The sequence below is a fragment of the Euprymna scolopes genome, chromosome 1, assembly GCF_053919585.1.
Source record: "Euprymna scolopes isolate OS-2025 chromosome 1, ASM5391958v1, whole genome shotgun sequence".
Classification (NCBI taxonomy): Eukaryota; Metazoa; Mollusca; class Cephalopoda; order Sepiida; family Sepiolidae; genus Euprymna; species Euprymna scolopes.
The window spans coordinates 169,848,824-169,869,005 of NC_136482.1; the positions used below are offsets into that span (position 1 = coordinate 169,848,824).

At 32.4% G+C, this 20,182-nt stretch overlaps 2 protein-coding genes across 3 annotated transcripts in view; one reads left to right on the top strand and one right to left on the bottom strand.

Annotated features, from left to right (window-relative positions):
- The window catches only part of LOC145277128 (uncharacterized), a 91,989-nt gene extending 72,360 nt beyond the window's left edge, over window positions 1-19,629 (top strand). For both annotated transcript variants that reach the window (XM_080128771.1, XM_080128772.1), the window contains exons 19-25: window positions 3,728-3,850; window positions 6,020-6,137; window positions 10,217-10,370; window positions 11,420-11,482; window positions 14,924-14,996; window positions 16,210-16,263; window positions 19,349-19,629. In XM_080128771.1, coding sequence (XP_079984897.1) covers window positions 3,728-3,850; window positions 6,020-6,137; window positions 10,217-10,370; window positions 11,420-11,482; window positions 14,924-14,996; window positions 16,210-16,263; window positions 19,349-19,513 — 750 coding nt within the window. In that variant the 3' untranslated portion in view covers window positions 19,514-19,629. The remainder of the gene's footprint in view (window positions 1-3,727; window positions 3,851-6,019; window positions 6,138-10,216; window positions 10,371-11,419; window positions 11,483-14,923; window positions 14,997-16,209; window positions 16,264-19,348) is intronic.
- Window positions 9,316-20,182, bottom strand: part of LOC145277170 (mannose-1-phosphate guanylyltransferase catalytic subunit beta-like) — a 66,889-nt gene continuing 56,022 nt past the window's right edge. The window contains exon 11 of the transcript XR_013868119.1: window positions 9,316-9,457. The gene's annotated coding sequence lies outside the window, so the exon portion shown is untranslated. The remainder of the gene's footprint in view (window positions 9,458-20,182) is intronic.

Here is a 20,182-nt window from a genome sequence, read left to right on the forward strand (position 1 = left end):
AATATTTTAAAAATCCTATTGGAATCAAGGAAAATAACTATTATTTAAAGAAATCCTGTTGGCATCTTAGGGAGGTAAATTCTGTTGGTATCTAAGGGAGTTGGTAAAGATCGGGGTTATCGATCTGTAGAGGATATAAAACGTGTTCTATACTCCGACCTCAAATTAATACAACCAATCTACCAAGGTATATTTAAAGGAAGACATTTAAAAGGAAGAATGTGAAAGCAGAGTTACATATCTGCCCATAATACTCCCCACCAGATAGCCGGAGGCTAAGAAGAAAAAAGGTTGCGAGAGGAAAAGATATCAACAAAGAGTTTGAAGCCTGTACAACTGTGTGGAAAGGTCACAGGACAACCGTTGTGAATTTTAAATGCGAGTGATTTTGCTGCTGAGTCGAGAAAGCGTGTGCAAGTGGGTTGCACAGTAGGTCGAAATTAGTTGCATATGGTCGCAAGTGAGCCTGCAAGGAGAATATTCCATTCCGAGGAAACGCATTATCATGATTAGATGCGCAAGGTCGCAAGTGTGTGTGGGAAAAATGATTCTGTTCTGTTGAAAGTGCCAAAGTTCAAATGATTGGTGTAACCAATGGGAGAGTTGGATCGTTGAACGTCAAAGAATAAGTTTTGTAGCTTAATTCAGGTTGGCTGGAGTAACTTCTATAGTTAAGGTCGTTGTGAATTCCAGTTTACAGTGTTTGGTAAATGTCTGTGAATTTGTTTGTTGCATTTGTTGCTGGAAAAGGTTGATATGCCGTAAGATGTTGCTGGAAAAGGTTGATATGCCGTAAGATGTTGCTGAGCTTGACTTACTTTTCAACATCGATATGAAGTCAAAAACTCAGATGACATGTTATGTACGAGATACCATGTCACGTATGTTGACACGCATGGTATTTTAATATTTCTTTTTTTTTTTTTTAAATGTTTATTTCTGATTTATTTGGCGTTTAAGTTGGATTGCTCAAATAAGTACAAAGTTTTAAAGAAAATTATTTTTTGTGATAACTTTTGACATGATTTTGCAATTTTCTTAAAATGTGATTATTTAGTTTCAAAATCGACCTACTCTAAAATATATATATATATATATATATATATATATATGGAAAAGTATGTATACGTTTTATTTAGACCAATCTTTTAATTTATGAAGCTCAATGTAACTACAGAGCATATACAAATAAATGACAAAAGTCTATATTCCAAATTTAAAGCTGTTGACCATCTTACCGTTTATTTATGTTGAAATGTTCAATTCTTGACAGCATGTTTTGTAGCGCAGAATCATTTGTGTAATTATTATGTCGATTTTTGAATTTATTCCGCCTTTAACTCATCAGAAGAAAAGGAACTCATCAATTTTAAAAGAAAGTAAAGGAATACGGGCAATGAAATATATATATATATATATATATATATATATTTATTATTTCAACATTTTTTTTTTTTGTTTTTGTTTTTTAAATGTTGAACCACTTCCACCTGAGATGTCTCCGAAATCTCTTCCATATCAGATGGCAAGACAAAGTCCCTGATACAGAGGTCCTGAAAAGTGCTAATCTTCCCAGCATAACTACTACCATTCGAAAGACCCAACTGAGATGGGAAGATCACGTCTCCCGCATGCCAGATGAAAGAATCCCAAAACAACTCCTGTATGGCGAGCTGTGCCAAGGCAAACGTTCAGTCGGAGCACCAAGAAAATGCTTTAAAGACAACCTCAGAGTCTCCCTCAAAGACTTCAACATCAGTACTGAGTCCTGGGAATCGCTTGCATCAGACAGACCTCACTGGCGTCACCTCATCAACAAAGGAGCTGAAACAGCTGAAGAGAAAAGAACCCTCAAAGCAGTACAGAAGCGTGCAACCCGCAAAGCCAGAGCAACAAGCTCTGTCCCCACAACACCTGCTCACCACTGTCCAACTTGTGGGAGAGCCTTCCATGCCCGGATCGGCCTTACAAGTCATCTCCGGAAGCACAAAAACAATACTTCTACTCACTGATGTCATGGTCATCTTCAACTCCGAAGGACAAACACGATTTTTATATATATATATATATATATATATATTAGTGTTGGGAGTATTAATCAGAATCTGAAATCAGAAAAATTGGAACATTTGGGGTTAGCATTATCAGAATCAGAAAAATTTGTGACTATTTTATGATGCCAAAAACATTGCTGATAGTAATGATAAGATGATTTATTGATTTTAAACTACCAGAAAAACTAAAATTTATATATGCATGCATAAATGTATTTTTTACATTTGTAAAAATATATGCACATTAGTTTTTATAATCCGAAGATTAAAAAACTAAAAAATCAACTTTATAGTTAAATATTTAGAAGGTTTAAAAGAATCAGAATTGAAAATTTAGAGTAACATCAATGATTTTAATCATCCTAACACTAATATATATATATATATAAAACTCAAATGACCTTGTAACGGGTGTTGTAACCCAGTATCCGGTTTACGACTCCCGGTTGCGCATGCGTACATAAACAAATAATCAATGCGACAATAAAACATTATGTATATTTTCAGGGTCCCAATTTTTTTTTTTTTTTTTTTTTTGCATTTAATTAATCCAAATAAACAATTGTTAAAACTTTCTGCTTTTTTTTTTTTACATTGTTCATTTCCATATTATGTTTAAGTTATTTTAACGCAATTTTCTTACAAATAAATCTACTTTAACCCATTGACAACCATAAGAGCATTTTACAATGGCGATTTACCCACCGCCTTCGTTTTTTTAAAATTTATTCTCCATGTTTTAATACATCTTTCTTAAAAAACATTCATACATTTTCTTCTACACTACCAACATAAATAATTAACCCCGAAAATACGGTTTTTTTAATTTGCGTTACAAATAAATAATCAACGCGACAATAAAACATTGTTTTACTGTGTATGTTTTCAGCGTCCCAATTATTTTTTTTGTTTCTTTTCGCATTAAAATTAAAAGATATATCAAAATTTGAATTTAACTTTAAGTATTATGGTATCTGTTCAGTGCACATTTACCTATAAGTATGGCAAACCACTTATAATTCAATGGCTGTAAGTTTTTTGGGTTTTTTTTTTTCAAAAATAAACAATTATAAACAGAATGACTCATAGAAATCTATCTATATTCGTTTTTCATTTTAATATACTTTCATTTTAAATATAGAAATGTTTCTGTTATGTCACAAAAACTATTTTCTTTACGTCACAAGTGTCACACTCATACATGAATTCCATAGTTAATATAACATACTGACCCAACGGGTCACGGGTAGTCTATTATATATATATATATATATATGTATATATGAATGGAAATGTATAAAAAAGAACACGAAAAGTATAAAAGCTTATAACTTTTCTTTATTCGTTTTCTATTGGTGACATGCAGGAATACAAAATAATATGAAAAAAAATTAAACTTTTTTTACAAGTACATATTTTCGACCGATCCTTCAGTCTTCATCGGTGTAGTGAAAGTGAAGGATCGGTCGAAAATTATAATTTTTTTTCATAATATTATTATATATATATATATATATATATAATTCCTTGTTTCTGTTTTCATAATCATTATAAACTTTCACAAACTGTTATAAACTTTATGCAAATTTGATTTGATTCATCTATGTAGTTTCTTTTAATGCACTAATTGATTGATTATTATCATAATGATTTTATTTTGTTTTTTGTTACAGGCAATTACTGACTTTAAAATGATCAAAGATGGCGACCGTGTGCTTCTGTGTTTGTCAGGTGGGAAGGATTCTCTATCAATGCTGCATGTCATCCATCAATATCAGTTTTATGCTCAGAGTAAGGTAACGATAACATTTCACTAGTCCTCTACATAGCAACAGCATTTTTTTTTTTTGTTTTTTTTTTGCAAATATCTCAAATTTCCTTCAATTTGATTTTTTTTCTCAAAATACTAATATCAAATACATCTGTCCACTTAGGCTATAAATCATAGGAACTTGAAATTCTTTAATTATCCTTTTGCTTGTAAGGGGGTCGCCATGGAAACCTGACTCCTCCCTCCCACCTTTTAATCTTTTAGTAAAGCCCGGTCATAAAGCACACTTAAATATGATATTTTAATTCTTGTAGATTTCATATATATTATTATAGGGTTAATGTTCTATCGATTTTTATCTATAAATATAAAAGTGAAAATGTATGTGTGTTCGCTTTTTCTGTATGTCCACAAAAGGCTTTTTACAGAGAAGCGGTCGGTCGGTTCACAACTTTTTAAAACTTTTTATATCACATATAAATCGTAATATCTCAGAGTTAACAACGAAGCTTGCCTGTCTATTTAATTTGCTCGACTTCGGGAAGGTAAATATTCAACATTTGTCGCTCGCCGCATGTGGGTTAGTCTTTTTCCTATAACATCTTGGGAAAATAAAAATAAAAAAGCGTTCCTGCAGTAAATGAAATACTATCCCGCAGTCAAACTTGAACTCATTAAGTCATTAAAACGTGCACCTGCCAAATCCAAGTAATTAAATAAATTCAAACATGTTTCCGTTAGCATCTCATGGTGGCCCAATGGTTAAAACCGTCGTACTCTTTTTTTTTTTTTTCACACTTTAATTTACAACTTTGCCTCAAGGGTTCGGGTTCGATCCTCATACTTACCTACCAAAACATTTTTTTTATTATTTTACCCCCCCCCCCGGAGTTTTCACACACACCTCCAAACACTCGGGCAACGCCAGGTACCCCTCACTAGTCTATATATATAAAAGCGAAAATGTGTGTATGTATGTATGTTCGCTTTTTGTGTATGTCCAAGAAAGGCTTTTTTCAGAGAAGCGGTTGGTCGCCTCGCAACTTCTTAAAACTTTTTATATCACATGTAAATCGTGATATCTACGAGTTAACAACGGAGCTCGCCTGTCTATTTAATTTGCTCGACTTCGGGAAGATAAATATTCAATAGTTTTCGCTCGCCGCATGTGGATTAAGCTTTTTCCTATAATAAAAGCAACACTAATTCTGGCGGTATTTTTCTGGTCGCGAGCGGCGACATGTACAAAAGCAATCAGCTTTGATCAATGTGGAAATATTATTTCCTTATATCAGAAGACAATTGCTATTCAATTTGGACAAGGGAAGTCGTTTCCCCCTACCCCCAACATCTTGGGGGAAAAAAAACAACTTTCCCGCAGTAAATGAAATGCTATCCCGCAGTCAAAGTTGACCTCATTAAGTCATTAAAACGAGCACCTGCCAATTTAAGTAATTAAATAAATTCAAACGTGTTTCCGTTACTATGTCGCAGTGGTGCAATGGTTAACATCGCACGCTTTTTTTTTTTTTTCACACTTTAATTTCCAATTTTGCCTGAAGGGTTCGGGTTCGATCCTCATACTTACCTACCAAAACATTTTTTTATTCTACCCCCCCCCCCCCGGAGTTTTGATTTACCCAAAACCACACACACCTCCAAACACCCGGGCAACGCCGGGTACCCCTCGCTAGTATATTATAAAGTTACGATTTCAAAAATTAAAAAATATATCCATATAACTTGGGTGCATCAGCTTGAATCGAAACCAAAACTTATATATATATATATATATATATATATAACTTGAGTTCTTTCAGCTATAATCGAAACCAAAGCTAATGAAGAATTCTTGGTAAAATTATTTATTAAAAGAAATGGAAGTCCATAACAATTAAACGATAGTCACTCGGATGCAAGCATGACACACAAAATAAATAACACGCACGCTATCCTATTGATATATAGATGAAAAGTTTACCATAAATATCATGTTTCAACATTAAATAACCAGAAAAGGTTTATATCATGAAATAGATGAAACTTGTATTGTTTTGGCCTGTAAGAAAAAAAACAAAAAAACTTAATTCTTGTACTGCCAATTTGCTCTATTTAGAAGTTTGAGGGAAAAACAATTAAAATAAATGAATTGTTTTATCATCTTTTGTCTAAATGTATTTTTATTCTTTTATAGGGCGTCCAATTTGAAATTGGAGCAGTCACAGTGGATCCACAAACTCCGGCTTATGATCCGAGCCCTCTGAAGAAATATTTAGCTACTCTTAAAGTACCGTATTTCTTTGAATCGCAAGGTTAGTTGTCTTTTTTGATTTGATTTGAAGGCCACTCGAGGATAAGGGTTAATGAATGTAAGGTGGTAGTGTAGTGATCGTTAATGGTGTAAATTGGATAGAATTTGAATATTTATGGGGATGGCTCAACAAGAAATTGTTTACAGTGGATTTGGAGGCTACCATATTGTATTCAAGTGGGAAGTAGACCAGTGGAACAATGTTCCAAGGTGAGTAGTTCTTGGAAAGAAACTTTGTTCATGGAATCTGTATTTACATTTAGGCTCAGATTGAGAGTGGGGGAAATCATATATAGTGGTTGTAGCTAGTTGAGTGTTTTTGTGAAAGTTTGGCAAATGGGTATGTTTATATTGAAATGTTTTGATTCTGTGCAGTTTGTTTTTTACTCCTTCACCTGCAAAATCAATCGTGCACATCTGCAGAAGAACAACACTAAAGAGATATTTGCAAAAAATAAAAAAACTCAATCTTTGTCCAAAATTCTTATATTAAAAAAACAAAAATTAAAAAAAAGTCTGTAATGTATATCTCTGTGAGGAAGCCCAAAATATCATATTCCAAAAATTATGTCAATTGATCAAGTAGTTTTATTTTTATAAAGAGAATTATTTTTAAACATTTATAGGGAATTCGTAGAGATTACAAAATAAATCTCACAAATTTGATTTATTGAATTTGTATTTTTTATTTTTTTCAAAATGGCTGACAAGGCAGCCATTTTTCTGTTATTCATAAAATTTGCTTTTCATATTAATAAATAAAATTACGTGATATTTTTGTTTTGTTATGGGGTACGAACATCGTACAGATTTTTCTTTATTTTTGTTCTTTAATGTAGGGAGAGTTCTGGACAAAAAACAAAAAATCTTCAGGTCATGTCCACTTTAAAATATCTCTCAATTAGTGCCTAGAGTGAATTCTACCTAGAACTTGTGAGTTCCTTCCCTGATAAGAGAACTTAAAATGAAATTAAATAAATAATCTGATTATACCAAATTTCTGCCACAAACAATTACTACGCTACACACATTAAGCCTTATACTCAAGTGGCCTCCGGGTCTTTATATGTGGTAACCCCTTTGTAAAATAAAACAAAAAAAAAAACATACATGATATTAAAAAGACGAAGAATACAGAATGAGGGTTTTCTACTCCAGTGAATTAAATGACTGATTCTGTTTGCAATTCCTGAAATTTTCTTGATTATGACAAAAGATATCTGAATGCTGAATAGAAAACAATAAGTACTTGTTCAGAACTACTCCTTCATGAAAACAATACATAAAAAGAAAATCTGTATGATGTATGCACCCTTTCCAGCCTAAATAGAGTTCAAAACTTGATTCAAGACCTAATGCCCCTTTTCTCTTCTCTGCAACCTCTTTCCCACAGAAGAGACATTACGACCCTGTCTCTGCTCTATCATTATTTTCGTGGCAAGTGTCCAACTGAACTCCAATCTATGATACCCCCTTTGCCAAACTATCACAAAAAAAAAACACTCTACTAGCTACAACCACTATATACGATTTCCCCCAAAATCTATCTATACCTAAATCTAATCACAGATTCCATGAACAAAGCTTCTTTCTAAGAACTGCTCACCTTGGAACGTTAACCCTTATCCTCGAGTAGCCTTCAGGCTTTGATAAAGGGTGATTCCTAATTAAAAATAAACAAAAAAAAAAAACATGACAGAAAGAAAATATTGTACACCCAAAATCATGTAAATTGATCCAGTAGTTTTATTTATTTTTTTTTAAAGAAAACCATTTTTAAATGATTCAGTTTTTCCAATACCACCCTTCCCCATGTTAAGAATGGCTTTCTAAAATCTCACAAAAGTTTAAATTATTTGGAGTTATCTCTCTTGTTGTTTCAGACTGTTTTCAAGATAGTGTTGCGAGATTGACTCTTGTCATTTAGCGATAAAATTTTATTTTCTTATTTAACAATAAAACTACTTGATCAATTTACCTGATTTTTAGTGTACGATACATTCGTTCCCTCGCAATTATGTACATCATACAAATTTTTTTTTTATTTATGTTTTTTTTATCAGGGAGAGGTGATTTTGGACAAGCACTAAATAACTAAGATGAGAACAATAGCCTGAAACCTTTAAAAAAATACATGATTATCTTAGAAAAGATTAGAAATTAAATCTAATGATTGAACTGTACTAAGAATAATAAACATTTTTTTATCTGGTAGATATTATATTTACTGACAAACACAGTTTTTTATATCATTTCTCAACATGAAAGTAATTTTCAATACAAATTGAATCACAAATTTTTCACTGAAAAATAGGTATCACAAACTGATTTTCTTTTTCAACTTACAAAAATCTTTTTAGGTATGTCTTTTTTTTTTTACAGGAGTCACACCTTATCAAGGCCCAAAGGCCACTCAAGGATAAGGATTAAGGAACATAAGTTGGTAGTGTAGTAATCCTTAATGGTGTAAGTTGGGTAGAATTTTGATTATTTAAAGGGACAGTTCAACAAGAACTTGTTTACATTAGACTTGAAGGCTACCATACTGTAGTCGGCCGGGAAGCATGTCAATGGAACAGTGTTCCACGGGTGGGCAGTTCTAGGAAAAAAGCTTTGTTCATGGAATCTGCGTTTAGATTTAGGCAGAGATAGAGAGTGGGGGAAATTGTTGATAGCGGTTGTAGGTAGCCGTGTGTTTTTTGTGAAAGTTTGGCAAGGGGGAACCGTAGATTGGAACTCAGAAAAGCACTTGCTTGCCATGAAAATAACAATAGAGCAGAGACAGTTTCACAACATCTTTTCTGTGCAAAAGAGGTTGCAGGGAAGAGAAAAGGGCATCACCTACTAGGTTTCGAACCTTGTTTTGAACTCTATCATAGCAAGATAGGGATTGTCAGTGTTGCATGATAAAAAAATTATCTTAAATTTATTTTGCTGTCTCAATTAGTATCTAAGCTATGGTCATTCACATTTAGTTGGTCATTGTGGTTTTTATGATATTGAAGAAAAAAAAAAGATCCATTTAAACAGTGTATAACTGGGAATAAAAGCTTCAAATAAATGAAAAATCTTTATAAATACGAGGGTTATTAAAAAAAAAACTTTTTTTTTTTTTTTTTTTTTTAAATCGGAAATTTGAAGACTACAAAGACGGGAATGGTATTATTGAAAGAGCAACCTTTTGTGTTCCAGAATTTATTTTTCTACATTGTCACCATCATTCTCAAGGCACTTTTGCCAGGAATTCTATGGCACATCTCTGCTTCTGATACACGTCCATGACGGGGCGGTTGCTTTCTTAGAGTTTCAGATCATCAATATCTGCAACAAAGAGATGAAATTTTCAGGTCATGAATGCATAAGTTCAGTCATCATAACAATGCAACTTGAAATCTCCTCTGATCCATTTTGGCGGAATAAAAAATAGGAGGCATTACTTTTGGAATGCCCCTTGTATATGCTAATATTTTCTTTGTCTATGATATACTATGTGGACAATTTTAAGCAGACATGTGCATAGACAAATCGCTTTTATTTATGCATTAGAAAAGTTACTGGAGTGGTATTATTAAAACTAGCGACCTTTTGTGTTCCAGAAGTTATTTTTCTACATAGTCACCACCATTCTCAATGCATTTTTATCAGGAATTCAATAACGCATCTCTGTTTCTGACCTACATCCGTGACAAAGGTTGCTTTCTTAGAGTCTCACACCATCAATATCTGCTACAGAGAGATGCAATTTTAAAGTCATGAATGCATAAGTTCAGTCATCATAACAATGAAATTTGCAATCTCCCCTCTAGTTCATTTGGATGGAATAAAAAATAGGAGGCATTACTTTTGGAACTCCCCCTCATATAAAATAAAAAGATAGTATAGTATATTTACTCAGTCTTAAAATCACATGCCGTCACAAACATTGAGATTCATTTTGATTTATGACACTGTGAAAAACTGATATACAAGAAACAAATATTGATTTTATCGAAAGAAAACTATCGATAACAAAAATCAACAAAGACCAGCTTTATCATATGGAAGAAAAATAGAAAATAATACACGATTTTTATTTTTCAGGTATTTTAGAAACTGCTTCCAACCTTCCCTATAAATGTGAATCAATCTGCAGTTTTTGCAGTCGCATGAAGCGGGGTCGTATCTATGCATGTGCACGCCGTGAAAAATACAATGTCATTGCCCTTGGGCAACATTTGGATGATTTGGCTGAAAGGTAAACAAGTTTTTCATTTTTTTTTTTTTTATTAATTTGATTCGTGTTTAAGTATCCATCTTTTATGCTTGGTAACAGTTTATATTGTGCAATTTCACTTAGCGATTAAGTTTACACATGTTATGACGTGTTAAAAGTGATTGAAAATACAGACGTTTTGGAAGAATTGCCTCCAAATCGTTCATTTGTTTGCACTTTTATCAATAACCATGCCTAGGATATTTTGAAATTTTGTGCAAATATTAGTCATGGTGAAAGTAAATTTTTTACTTGTTGGGGTGGGGTGGGGCTCAGCTTGTTATTTGTACAATGATTACAATTTCTGTTGAACGTGGATGTATGATAGCTAGTGTTGACTATCGACCAGAAATATTCAATTATACAAACTTTTTCTTTTTTATGGAAATCGCTCCAGATAAGGCGTGAAGCCATTTAATGCAAGGAACTATCAAGAATGAAAAATTATTATCACAAAAAGAGAAGATGTCTATAGGCCTTAGTTTTGAAAAAGCCGAATCTATAACACAGTCAGTAGGAAAAGCGGGCCACAAGTTTAGCACCGTATATCAAATGGCTTCATGACTTGTCTGGAGCGATTCCCCCCCCCAAAAAAAATATAGTTTAGTTTTGATTAGTCCTTAATATCATCAATATACATCATAATTACATTGACACACCAGTTCACATTAGATCACCAAAGTTAAGCAATGTTGAACTTGGTCAGTACAAAAATGGGTGACCATTTTGGAATTCTAGGTGCTGTATGTGCTCTCTGCTTGCTTCTGCGTTGTTTCCAATTGTCCTGGACTTCTCCTTGCCACTGGACTCAAGCAGTGCCGATTCAGAAGATTTTGCGGCCCTTGCCTCGGAATTATACGATTGGGAATTGTGCGGCCCTTGCCTCACAATTATACGCACAACTGCCCCTATCCATTGTCTTTCGAGACTGAACGGAAGCGCTTAAAATATTACCGATGAGAAATCATCTTGTAAGCCTTAATATTTTTCCTTTATAGAAATTGAAATGTTCTTTGCTGTTTATCTTTCAGTTTCTTGATGTCATTTTTTCACAACGGAAGTCTACGGACAATGAAAGCTCATTACAAAGTGAAGTAAGTTCTAGTTTTTACTTTGGCCAATGATCCCATTCACACTTATATGTTGATGTACTTAATTCATCGTCAGGTAAATCTGATGTCATACCACCGGGGTAAAATAAATCGCTTGTTTTGATTGGCCGATAAAATAATGAGAGAAGTTCAAATGGAAAATCGGAGATGAGAAGAAGAATCAAGAATAATATCAATTTAAATTTTAATATTTCAATTTTATTACTAAAATGATTTAATTTTTCAATATTCATTGCCAATGAATTAAATAAGTTGTTACTCGATGCTATATTCTTTCCATTAGATAAAGTGTAATATGAATATTTCCAAAAGTTGAAGAGCTACGAAGACAAGAGTAGTACCATTAAAACGAGTGACCTTTTGTGCTCCAGAATTTATTTTTCTACATAGTCACCACCATTCTCAATGCAATTTTGCCAGAAATTCAATGACACATCTCTGCTTCTAGTCTCACACTATCAATATCTGCAACAGAGAGATGAAACTTTCAGGTCATGAATGCATAAGTTCAGTCATCATGACAATGCAATTTGCAATCTCCTCTGATTCATTCGAGCAAAAAAAAAATAGGAGGCATTACTTTTGGAATGTCCCTTGTATATGCTGACGTTTTCCTTGTCTAAAATATACTATCTGGGCAATTTTAGCCAGACACGCGTAACTTTGTTACATTTATTTCCGTTTCTTCGTTGTTTGTTTCAGTTGAATCTACTTGTCTAGTCTTCGACGATATCTTCCCTTAAAACTGGCTGGATTTGCTATTTCTTTAATGTGGTAATTCTTTGTCACAGTATATCTTCTTTCTACTTTTCTAGCTTTCTTACTTGTTGCATTAGTCCCCCTTTTTCTTTCCTCTTATGTCCCTTTTCCTATCCTCAATGTTTAATTATTTCTTCTTCTTCTTCGTCATATCCGTTTGTTTCATATTTTTTATTTCAGATTTTTCACTGTTTCACCAAGAGATAAATAAATCGTTGTCTTTCTTAAAAATGGAATGCTTCTCTTTTACTTGGTTGTAGATTCCAAGTTAACTGGCTAAGACGACATGATTCCATTTCCATTTGATGAAAACTGTTTTTCTTGTTCCAGACCATCTATTAGTTGGTCAGTTGTGCACAAACCTTAAGAGCGATAGGAGCCTTTTATCATGTCTGAAAGTGACACAGTGTTCAATGAGCGAGATCAGAGATGCGCCGTTGTACAACTCATGCTCTCTACTAATCCAAGTTATAACAACAGAACCATTACTAGCACACTCAAAATTCAAAACCGGATGGTTGAGCACTTGAGGGATGTACCCAGAGTTATGAAAACAAAGTTTCCAGCTACGGTTATGATCTTTGGTGTGGTTTCAAGTGAGAGCCACATCATACCACCTCACATCTTTGAAGTTGGCTTGAAAGTCAATACCAAAGTATACCTGGATGTGCAGAACAATGTGATGATCTCTTGGTCCAATCAGATGGTTGCTGGCAGACCCTGGATGTGGCAATAGGAGTTGGCGCCAGCCAGCAAGTTCAAAGAGATTAAGGCTTGGCTTCAGAAGGAGTGCTATGACTTTGTACCCTTCTCTCATTGTCCCTCCCTCCTCCCCCGACCTGAACCCGCTGGACTACTTTGTTTGGTCATACGTCGAGAACATCACCAACATTACCTCCCACAGCATAAAAGCCAGTCTGATTGCCGCCATCCACCAAGTATTTGCCAAGCTCCCGCCGGCGCTTGTGGAAAAAGCATGCTCTCAGTTCCAAACCTTTATTGAGGCGGTGATTGAGGCTGAAGTCGGCTACATAGAATAAGTGTCTGCTTTACTTCGTAATCAAATTACCTGAATTGATTTTTTTCAAGAAAAGTTTTTAAATAACGCTGCAGTGTTTTTTTTTTGTTTTGTTTTTTTTGTTTTTTAGGGCAACAAGTTTATTGTTCTACTCTATTTTTGGTGCACACCAGACCCCACAATATTATTGTACCACCTTTGATCAAAATTAAATATACTTATCCAATTACCTATATATCCTTATGAGTATCTATCTCCAAAAAGCCTAGGAGTCAAAATTGTGGTATGAAATTGCTGACCAAAAATATGCTACGTCACATATCATTTTATGTATAGTTTTTTGTGGAAAAGTATACCAGCTCAGTAAAAAAATTTTTTTTTTTATTACATTTTCACCCCAAACAAGGCACATTGCCACTTTCATGTAGGGGGCTACTATCAGGGACCTAAGTTTTAGGGGTACTATGTAAGGAGTTTAGCAGCAAGATGTCTGTTCACATTACACTTGAACTTCTGCATGTCAGTACAGTTGGGGAAGCAGGAAACCGGAAGGGAATTCTAAAGTCCTGCAGTTCTGGGGAAGAAGCTATTAGAGTAAAAGGCTTTCTTACATCTAGGGATCTCAACTGTATAGGGATGGGACTTCGCTGCTTGTCAGGGGTATTTTCGTCGAGGTGGTACAAAGGCTTGTAGTTCGTCAGAGCATCCACCATTAAAAAAACATAAGGCTGATAGACTGCAATAGATTTATTATGTATTGTTGCTCATACTTAGGGTTAGTGGTTTGGTTAAAGAAGAGTATGTATTTTTATGACTTTGAAGTTAAAATTTTTTTTTTCTTGTTTAAAATGGATTTTCAACTCAGATTTTAACCCACAACACAGAAGCATTTGCATCAATATTGTTACGTAGTTCTGAGTAGAAAATTGTTCCACACTGACATTCACGTCAAGATGTAAGCGTTAAAACTCATAAAAAGATCATGCACTTCCTTAACTCTCATCTTAAATCCAGGATAAAATATCAATAAAAATTGTTTGCCTATCCTTTTTTGTGGTGTACGATTAATTTCATGAATTTGTATGCTTTTTTTTTTTTCGTTAAGCACTGCAAAAAAAATATATATCATCTGAGTTAGCATTTGGAGCAGGCACATCAGTTTGGTACCATTGACCTAGCATCTTGGGGACCAGCAATTACTTGATTTTACCAGAATACCAAACTATTTTCTTGTGAAATACAGTGTTAAGTGTTGAGACATTATGTTGAACAAAGATGGTGGCAGTAAATCAAATCGGCGAAGAATCAATGCAGTCACGATTTCAAGTGTTAAGTAATTCCTAGTAACAAAAATGGCGGTGAAGAATCAATGCAGTTTCGAGACAGAGGCTGACGGTGAACTGATTGAATCCAAAATTCGACATACTTTTGAAGCTTCTGATTGGTTGATTATTAGAACTGTGGTTATAAAAACGATCGTCGAAATCATTATAATCAAAAATATTTTAACATACAGAATGCTGCATATTTTCAAAATAAAACCAGGCTTAAAATATTTCTCATTTACACATCTGTGACCATTTTAGCACTCCTATGTTTATAATAATATTGAATAACGTTTTTTATTTACTTTTTTTTTTTTTCAGAGAAGGTGACTTGAATGTTATTCGACCGTTGGTCCATGTAAGGGAAAAAGATCTACGGACATTTGCGAGCAAGGTATTTTCATTTTTGCCTTTAACTACACTTATCAATACGGAGAAGTAAAGAAAGCATTTCTATCTTTATTTTTCAATTAGCAGAGGGATGCTCAGCCTTGACTGGTTGTAAAATATGCTTAAATATATATGAAATATCATGCAGATTTTATATTTATTATTACAGAGAGCCAATTCTCTGTTGAATATTATATTGCACCTAATATATAGTACTGATTTCAAAAGTTAAAAAAATATGACAGCTAAAACCAAAATATTTAGTGCTCCAGCCACGTTTCCTACTCTTTGAGCTATCAACAGATAGATAAAAAAGATTTAAAATTAAACCACTTCAAGCTATGAATGAATTTGCGCATGCGCAAAAGTAATAGAAATATATCGGCAAGTTGAAATGAGCATTTTGCATTTCAACTTGTAAACATATTTCTGTATGAGTTATTCGTCGAGCCAAACAAAGATTTTTGGTTTATGATTATTATTTGCTGTTAATTTTGGTGTTATGTGACCAGTAGTTTAAGAATTTATCGTTTAAATATTTTCACACAGATACACACACATACATACATCTACTTATATATATATATATAGTAATTTATAAAATATATATGGCGATTAAGCTACACTGAATATTTGGCGTTTCATCCACTCTAGGCTGTGAGTAAATGAAGTATATATATATATATATATATATATAATTGATGATATTCAACATAATTTTTTAAAAGTCATTTTTCTCTTATGAGAAATCAATAAAAAAAAAAGACAACTTCTTGAAATTCAAATTAAATCAACGTTTCTATATGAACTCATATCCTTGATGTTATTCTTGCTTTGCCTACGCACAGTTCAAACATTTCAAAATACAAACGCTGGATACAACGCGCGGCTTTTTACAAACAGACTTTTCTTTCTCCAACTTTATAACATGGCAAAGAAGAAGAAAAGAAAAAAAAAAAAAACTGAAGATGGAGTATACCTCCGAAATATATTTGTTATAAATTTCAAACAAGTTAAATATTTATTTCTTTTTCTCATATTACGTTGTGATTTGGCTTTCAAGCGCATTTGATGCATATTTTATTTTATTCAAATTAAATCAAAGTTTATATATGAACTCACATCCTTGACGTAAAACTTCTTGAAAGATAAAAAGAATCATTTTTTGCTGTTGTTTAAAATCATTAATCTTCAATCTTTCATGTTTTTGGTTTCAGTGTCGTCTTCCTGTTATCAATGAAAATTGTCCTGCTTGTTTTGAAGCCCCGAAGGTAAAAAAAAAAAATATATATATATTTTTAATAATTTTTGTAATTGGTTGCTTCTTTAGGATTTAAGTAAATAGTGATGTTATTCAAAGTGTTAACCATTCTGATAATTTTAGTGCTGCTTTTTCATCTCTCTCCCACATTTTTTTTAAATGGTGGAGTATGAAAGGGAACCAATAGCTCTTTCTTTAAAAAATAAAAAGGAGAGAGACACTACAATAGGAATCATTTGTACGTGTTTAAAAATACATACAATTTTTAATAGTATTTTTTAGTAAGTTTATTCAGCTCATCACACACACACACTTGATGGCTTCCAAACACACTTCATGGTTTGAAAATGAAAAAAGGTGTCAGTAAGTTACCTCCCCTTCTTTTGTATGTTTTAATTGCAGCAGTGAAACAAAGGGAGAGGTTTTGCCGCTCATTTAGTTAAAAGAAAAAAAGAGCTTTTATCTGAAAAACAGTGCTTTCCAATTCCTTTCACTCAGAAAAAAAATTGACAAATTGAATTCCAATCCAGGAATGAACCCTGTGCTGGCTATGGGTAAAATACAATAAAAATAGATATGCATTAGAGATTTAGGTTCTTTATTATAATAGTGAAAATCAAAATATTGAATTTTAAGTAAAACCAATGTTATCTACTTAATTGTCATGTCGCAATAATGAACATATCCAAAAATTATGAAAAACGATCAGGTAGAAAATTGGTTATTAATGAAAACAGTTTTTGAAGACAATTAGTGAAAATTAAGTTTTGCTAAATTGGCCAAAGATTTTCAGTTTTCAGAAAATATTTACCTCCCTTTTGTTACAATTAGAACTCTCCGGGGTTTTTTTTTTTTTTTTCCTTTTTCAAAACTGAATTTGAATATAAGGCTCAAATTAGGAAATGCACAATGAAAAGTAAACTAATGAAAAGAATTGATGATGTCAATTACAAAAATAGTTAAGGATCTTGAAAATAGATCTTAGCTTTGTATTATTTATAAATTTAAGAGTGTAAAAAAACAAAAAAAAACATTTTATACAATTTAAAAAGAAAACAAGAAATGAAACAAAAATGAAAGCAACTTATGCAATGCTGGATTGGTATGAATACTTGTACATAATTTGAAAATGGGCGATTCCCCACCTCTTGGGTTTACCTTGCAAGAAAAAACATCTAAAAAAGACACAATGTAGTCAAATTTTAATCTGGTCGATTTCTTCAAATTTGTCTAGGAAACAACGAAAATACTGCACAGATCTCTGAACTTTGTTAAGTATGAGACCTGCAGTATTTGCACCCTGCTGTTGAGAAAATAATGGTACTCATTTTCTGGTATATTTTCGAACAGATATTTTTGTAATAACCTAAGATTATTCAGACAAACATCAATTCTAAAAGGGGAAAAAAATGAACAAAGATTTCACCGTTCTAGTTTCACAGCATTACAACCGTTTTTAGTCTATATAATGTTAAAACACAATATCTATTTGAAACAATTCATTGTACACAAATTGCTATTCTAAACATGACTGTACACTAAATTTGGAGTTCATACTTCTATCACTGATATCTTGACTATTATATTTTGTGTGAGTTCCCTCCTCATAAGTTCTGAAACAGCTGAGCCTATCTTTTGCAAATTTCACACAAAGCTAATTTATATGTCTGGCAGTGTTCTTAGATATCTTTTGTACAAAAATTCATCCAATAAGTATCGGCATGACAATTAAGTACATAATATTATTTTTGCTTAAAAAGATTTATTTAAAAAACCGACGTTTCTGAATATTTTTTAGATGAGGATTGGTTATTCAGATTATTTGGATTCATTGGACTACTGTTCTCATCTTGAATGTGATTTTCACAACATTTCGATCAATGTAATCTCCAACTTTCTTCAGGTGTATCTTGCCGAACTCGGGAATGTTTCTGTCAAACTCGCAAGGACCCATGGCGCAGTGGTTAGAGTACTTGGAAAAATCAGCTGTAAAAGTGATATTCTCCTGAAGGTTAAAGGTTCAATTCTCAGTGTGGGTGACCAAAAATACAATTGTAAATTACTTAGGACTTTTATCCAGTCATGGCTGACAGAACAAGAGCATGCTACCCTCATGAAGTAAATAAAGGGTTCCGTTCGAAATTCCATCTATTTTGTTGCTTTATTTAACTAATACCACTAGTCAACATTTGATACCAATCAGTTCTTGTTAATAAGCTATTAGGGTTTTTTTTTTTGGTTTTTTTTGCACGAGTAAATTACCTCCTTGTGTCACATAACACTATAAATTGGCAGGACCCGTGGAAATTCCACAAATTAAGAAATATATTTAATCAACAAATGTTTTGATGAAGCTGATATTTTTCTGGATAGTGTAAAAGAAATTAGGATTTTAGACAGAAAAACCAATAACATGCAACAAATGAGTTTATTAACATTTTTATGAAAATAATGTCCATTGTATTTTAAATATATAACTGAACAAATAAGATAAATTAATAATTATTAATAAATACTCAGAAAGTTATATTGTGCTACATAGTTCAATACAAATAATAAAATCACATTGTAAGAGAATATCTTTAATTTACTCCTTCAGTCCAGCACCTTTTGGCAGACTGTACTTTTCTTTTATTTATTTATTTATTTTTTTTTTTTTTTTGCCGTTTTTGTTTTTTTAACGTAACGTTTTGCTAACTTTTTTTTTTTTAAAGAATGACTGCCTGTCAAAATTATGAGTTCCTTTCTCACACTGTTACAACAATTATCATTGATATTCGATAATGAGACTATATTAAAAGGAGGTCACTCTCATATTCTTGTCCAGAGTTGCCAGATTGACGTTTTTAAAACTAAATTTTGCAAATATTGCCTTTTGTGACGCAGTTTGGCTTTTAAAAATTGTATTTGACCTTTTTCAAAGCATAATGTACGGACTAACTAAGGAAGGAACAAGCAGAATGGATGTTAAATTTTAAATTTCTCTGATGAATGTTGGTGAAAAGATCATCTTTCAAAGTTTTATTATAGTGTCTCTTAACTATTTCTTAAAAATCTGTTGTGATGAAATATTTTTAATTTCTTTTTACTCACAGGAACGTCATCGAATGAAGCAGTTGTTGGCAACCCAAGAACTTCTCTTTCCACAGATCTACAACAGCATGTCATCTGCAATGATCCCTATCATGGGTTTCAACAAAGCCGAAATGAATGTTCATGAATTATTAATCAACTTGGGGACACATCACGATGACGAATAAATATTTCCTTTCAATTTTTTTTTTTTTTTTTTTTTCAAGTTTTAATCATGAACAAAATTATATTTGTACAGAAGAAATTAAATTTTTAAATAAATAAAAATATTGAAAAAAAAAAATTTTTCTTTTGCTTATATTTATAAAATAAATAGACAATTAACAGGAGTTATCCAAATGCATTTTGATTCTTGTCTAAAATTTCCTCTATATTAAAAAAAATAAATTAAAAAAATCTAACGTACATACCCGAGACAAAATTTATTCTTATAAAAAAAAAAAAATTTTTTAAATCAATAAAAAGCATTAAGTGATTAATTAACTAAATTCATAGGCATTACTATGTAAATATGAATTTTTGTTGAGTTATCTCCCCTCTGTTTTTTTTTGTTTTTTTTTTTCTTCACAATAGCAGGCACTCAATTTTATTTTATTATTTTTTTCTTAAATAAAACTAAAGTTACTTGATCAATTTACATGATTTTAAGAATGATATATTTTATCATGGGTACATACATCAGAGATTTTTATTTATTTTTGTTTTTTTAACATAGGGGTATTTCTGGGCAAGAACCTTAGACAACCAGGAGTCATCCAAATGCTTTTCTTTTTTATTATCTCCAAAGGAAAGATCATCCTTCCAGTAGCATTTGCTTATAATTTTCTCATTTGATG